At 40.6% G+C, this 5,767-nt stretch overlaps 1 protein-coding gene across 1 annotated transcript; it reads right to left on the bottom strand.

Moving 5' to 3' along the window:
- Positions 1–1,213: 1,213 nt before the first annotated feature.
- LOC109694735 (shootin-1-like) lies at positions 1,214–4,875 on the bottom strand. The gene is given in 2 exon segments (XM_020176868.2): positions 1,214–3,025; positions 3,027–4,875. Coding segments are annotated over 2 exon segments (1,890 nt in total). The 5' UTR covers positions 4,691–4,875; the 3' UTR covers positions 1,214–2,799.
- Positions 4,876–5,767: the final 892 nt, after the last annotated feature.

Below are 5,767 nucleotides of genomic sequence, written 5' to 3'. Positions count from 1 at the left end.
TACTCATCAACTGCCCACTAGCCCCTTTTACCAACTGTACAAAGCCCCAGTCCCCTGAAATCCCTTACAAAACACCCTCCACAACAACAATAGAAATACATGGAAACATGCACTAGGGCAACAAAACCAGCAGTCCCCATACATCTCCCCCCCACCCTTTTTCCACCCCCCTTTTAGTGCCAACTTTACCAATGACCAAAGATTTTATATCTAGCCTAATAACCATTACCTCCCCAACTCCCAATGTTTATAGGTATTATCACCAAGGGCTTTTCTATGTAATATGTAAACAACTGGTCTGGCATTGAACCTGTGAATTTATTATTGCTAAATTATACCTCCAGGCCAGGGACAGAAAGTGCACATCAACCTAGCTAACAACCAAGTTATCCACAACATGAAAATTTTAAAAAGGAAAAGAAAACAAGCCATTAAAACCACCAAGTAGCCTACCAAGAACACAGTTGCAGAGCACCGAGTGGAGCAATGGGAAGAAGAAATGATGCAAATGACACTCTGCAAAAAATAATTCAATAAAGGATTTGGTGGGAAATGATGAAAATGGATATTCAGTTCCTGACCACAATAAAAATGATAAATGTGATGCCCACAAAAAATTCCTTCAAAGAGGAAGTCCAGGAAAAAATCACAGAGAAACTCATGGAGAAGATACTAGACACAGCCAGAATGTACAAGATAAAATCAAGAAATTTCAACACACCAAAAACAAAGAACATGTGAAGACACAAACTCAGAGAGGACTTCAACAAACACCAAAGTGAAACCAAGGACACTATTTTAAAAAGATATGAATTAAAGAAGATAACACAAAATATAAAAGAGGAATTGAACAAAGATACAGAAAACCTCAGAAAAAAGAATGAAACAGAAATCCTGGAAATAAAAAAAACCCTTTAATCAAACAAAAAACACAATGGAAGTCCACTCACTCCAGCAGACCAGAACAAGTGGAAGTCAGAATCTCAGAGCTCAAAGATAATATAGAAATTAAAGAAAAAACAGAAGAAATCTTAGTCAAACAATTCACAAGCTGTGAAAGAAATATGCAAGAAGTCAATGACTCCATCAAAAGACCAAACCTGAGAATCATGGGCATTGAATAAAGACTAGAAGTGCAAGCCAAAGGGATATGTAATATATTAAATAAAATAATAACAGAAAAGTTCCCAAATCTTTTTTTTTTTTAATGGAAAACTGTTAGTGCTTTTCTTTAATGTGTTGTGGTAAGGAGAGTTCAAATCACAGCATAACAGAACTCATCTAAGCAAATTAATCAGTTTGTAGTCAGCATATCACATAGCAGAATTATTCAGTTAGGGAAAAACACACAGTTGAAAACATTACATTTTAATTTCCCACGAGTAAACTGATCGGTAACTGTAAAACCATCACTGGAAGAACGTGGAATCGTCAAGCATAACAAACCTACAGAAAGATAATTGTCTCCAAACTGAAGACGTGCATTCACCTGCCTCCCCACCTCATCAAGTCTATGCTTAGCACATGTGCAAAAAATACAATACAACACAACTACTGCAATTATTACTATCATTTTCTTTTGCCCTTAGGTGAGAAACACCTGACAGCTACATGCCGAGTCATGCTAACAAAACTAAACCTTTCACTTTCTTTAATAGTAAAATTACCATTACTGAATCATTGTCAAAAAAAGTGCATTCAAGTACATTACCACTTATTTTAAATAAACACCAATTTTGAAACAATCAACTTTGAAAAGCTGCATAAGTTTTTTCTTTAAATCCCTGATTACATTTCTATTTATTCGCGGTGGTAGCCTGAAACATTGTATTTTTAGAGACTAACTACCACTTAATTTCTTTAAAAAACAAAACAAAACAAAACAAAAAATCCCATGTAATGTAGAACAGCAGTGAAGCAAGAAAAATGTGTGTTTGTCACTTCACTGTACATAAGATCCAGGCTAAAATATGGTGCTTGTGCCATATTAGTATATGGGAAAACACAATTGACTCACAGTACAGAAAGCATGGCTTACCAAGAAATCACTGTGAAATTCAAGGTTTGGACTTTCACCTCAATTCTGCATTCAGGCCCTCATAACCTTCCCACTGAAGTGCTTGGCAGGCTTTGGGCACAGGCAGTAGCAATTGTTAACAGTGTACGATTAGCTTCGACCTAAGGGACTACTAGTTTGATGCCAGTGCCTGAGCTTAAGTTTATCTCAGTCTGCCGTAGAAAATAATCTGTGTGTCACAAGACCCAGCAATTGCCTGCTACTGCAGAGACCTCAAGCAGAAGCTTCTTTAGAAGGGGCCTTGCTGTGTTGCCCAGGCTGGTCTCTAACTCTTGGGCTCAAGTGATCCTCCCGCCTTAGCCTCCCAAGTACTGGTACTACAGGTGGGTACCCCCACAGCTGGCTCTGGTCAGTTCTATTTCTCCAGTTATTCACAAGCACCTTGAATTTTCAGCATTGCTAAACTTGATGCACATTTCCTGCAAAGATACCAACATCTGAATCTTTTGTAACCATCTGAAAGAAATCATACTTAATACAGTAATCAGGAAAAATCTTATCCCTATCAAGACCAAAAACCAAAAACTACTTAAAAATATGCACTTTGCTAAACAGCTTACTTATGTTTATAGTTGCTACTTACAAAAGTGATAACCAGGAAAGAACCTGTATTGTGAATACAGTGACCAGAACAAAATATCTGTAGCCCTTGACAACACACCAAAACAAAGCATGTGCTTATTGAAAAGGACTTCCAACAGGTCAGCCTTCTGGCTTACGGATCAGCAGCTGGAGCTGTCTGTCTCTCTCATTTTTTCAACGCTGTCTTCTTTGTATTCTGGTTTCATTTTGCCTTCATCCTCCTTGCATTGAGTTGGATCTTTTTCAGCGACCTGGTCTTTGGTTTGGGGTTCAGGTGTGGAAACAGGATCTAACACTATAACGGGTTCAGCTTGTCTTTCACTACTGCCCACGTATTTCCTCCTGTATCCACCGTTACTGGGAGGATGTAACCTTGGAACTTGTGCATCCTTCCAATTTACGGGGCCCTTCACCTGGCTCAGGTGTTAGGGGGGACGGACTGTTGAATTCTGCCTCCAGAGTTTTCTTGTTCAAGGCTGGTTTTGTTACACTGGATACAGAACCCAACACTGGCATGGATTTGGACTCTGAGGTGGCTAATATCCCAGTAGGACTACTGCTATCTGCTTCTGCCGTCACCTTTCTGCGACGCAAAATCCTTTCTAACTCAGTTTCACTGTTTTCAGAGTCAAGGGATTTTAAGCTTCTTGAACTAGTGGATTTGTTAAGTGTCCCCAGTATTCCTTTTAGTTCATTCACTGCACTTTCAGAGCCTTTTGAAGATTCTGGCTTTGTCTTCGGTCTGGCTGTCTGATTAACTGGTCTAAGATGAACTCCCTTTTTAATTCTATCCATCATCTCCTCGACTGCTTGCCTCTTCAGATCTGTGACTTCCTCAGTTGTTTCTGGTTGGGTTGCCTTTTCCTTCTTAGCACCACTGCCACTGGGGTGGGACCGTTTCCGGATCATGGACATGAGGGATCGGATAGGATTGGGAGGCAGAGGAGGAAGAGGTGGTAGAGGAGGAGGTGGAGGAGGCACTGAATTCTCAGACTGGTTCACTCGCTTCTGAAGTTCATCCACAGAATGCTTCAAATTCCTGGCCTCCTCGGAATTCTGGTACTTCAGTTCCAGTTCCTTCTTATCTTCTTCTAGAAGCTCCAGCTGCTGCTTGAGGTTATGGATCTCTTTGTGCAAGGTTTCATTTTCTAGCTGTTCTTCTAATTCTTTGACCTTTTGCTGATGCTGAATTCTCTCTCCTTCGAGTTGCTGAATGAGTTTTGCATTCTCCTCTAAGGCTTTCAAGAGCTGCTGGTCAGGGACAGAACTCTGCAGCAGAAGATGGCTTTGTCTCTTTAGCTTGTTTTGTTCAATGAATATCTCTTGTGCAAACGACTCTGCTTTCTTCCGCAGATTCTTTTCCAGCTCCAGGCTCACCTGCATCTCCTCGTACTCCTCCACTGCTAACATGGACACTCTGTTGCATTTTTCTAGGACTTTTCTCTGTTCAAGAACTTCTGAATTTAGAACCACTTTTTCTTGTTTAACTTTATTTACTTCTTCAATTACTTCTACAAGTTTGCTCTTGAGGTTTTCCAGCTCAATAGCTAATTTCTTCTTTTCTTCCTGAACAGATACAATTTGATCTCGAAGTTCTTTGATTTGCTTCTGACACTGGACTGACACACAGGTCTCGGTGGCACTGTCAGTATCCGTGGTTGAATCATCGTCGTCAATGTTTATCTCCTCCGTTATTACATCTGGTCCCAGCTTGGCCATGTATAGCATGCTGAGTCTTTTCAGTGTTTTATTTTCTTTATTTAGCTTTGTTGCCAAAGCTTCAGCACTTTCTTGACAAGTCTTCTCTATTTCAAGATGGTTCTGCATGAAATTAACTTCCTCTATAACCATGTGAGAAATTTTCTGAAACTCTACCAGTTTTTTAACAGCTTCATCTCGTTCTTGCCTAATTTTGTCACACTTCTCCTTTGTTTTCTGGTTCTCTGCTCTGAGGTCTTCATATTCGCCTATTGCTTGCTCCTTCAGGCTGGTGATGAGCTGCAGCTGCTTCTCCTCGTCTGAGCTGTTCATTTTGGCGGGTGGGGCTGGGAATAAAAGGAAAGGAGGGAGCAGGGAGGGGGACCCAGGGGAGGGGAAGAAAAAGCAAGATGCCGGTGGCGTGCGGCGACACTACCCAGAAGTTGGAGTCGCTCCCGCTCCTCCTCCTCCTGGCTTGGAGTGCGCGAGTGAGATCATCCCCATGCACCTTCTCGCCCGCCGCGCCACTGCACCTGAGGCGGGCCGGGCCCAAATTTCCCAAATCTTGAGAAAGTTTTGCCCATTCAAGTATAGGAAGCCTCCAGGACACCAAACAGACTTGACCAAAATAGAACCTCTCCACGGCATATTATCATTAAAACAACAAGCACAGAGAAAGAATATTGAAGGCTGTAAGAAAGAAAAAACAACATATTAAAGTAAACCCATCAAAATAACAGCAGATTTCTCAACAGAAACGTTAAAACCAAGAAGGGCATGGAGTGAGGTACTTTGGGCACTGGATGAAAATAACTTCAGACCTAGGATACTCTACCCAGCAAAACTATCATTCAAAACTGACAGAGCAATAAAAATCTTCCATGATAAACAGAAACTAAAACAATAGATGACCACCAAGCCACTGCTACAGAAGATTCTATAAGGAATTCTGCACACAGAAAATGAAAGCAAAGAAAACCATGAAAGGACAGGAAGCATTAAACCACAGGAGCAGAAAAGACAAGAAATCAGAGAGTAGCAGTGATTTGACTGCATACAATAAAATCCTTAAACAACAAAAACAACTAAAGTGCAGGAATCGCCACATACCTGTCAATATTAACATTGAATATTGATGGACTCAAGTTCCTCACCAAAAGGCACTGTTTGGCAAACTGGATTAAAAAGGACAATCTGACAACCTGTTGTTTACAAGAGACCCACCTTATTGACAGAAATAAACACTGGCTTAGGGTGAAATGCTGGAAGAAGATTTATCAAGCTAATGGCCCCTGAAAACAGGCAGGGGTAGCAATAGTTGTATCAGACAATGTAGACTTCAAACTGACATTGGTCAAATGAGAAAAAGAAGGACACTTCATACTAATAAAAGGGGCAATATATCAAAAG

The sequence above is a fragment of the Castor canadensis genome, chromosome X, assembly GCF_047511655.1.
Source record: "Castor canadensis chromosome X, mCasCan1.hap1v2, whole genome shotgun sequence".
Classification (NCBI taxonomy): domain Eukaryota; kingdom Metazoa; phylum Chordata; class Mammalia; order Rodentia; family Castoridae; genus Castor; species Castor canadensis.
Note: the sequence above shows the minus strand (reverse complement) of the source record. Positions and strands in the feature narration are given on the sequence as shown.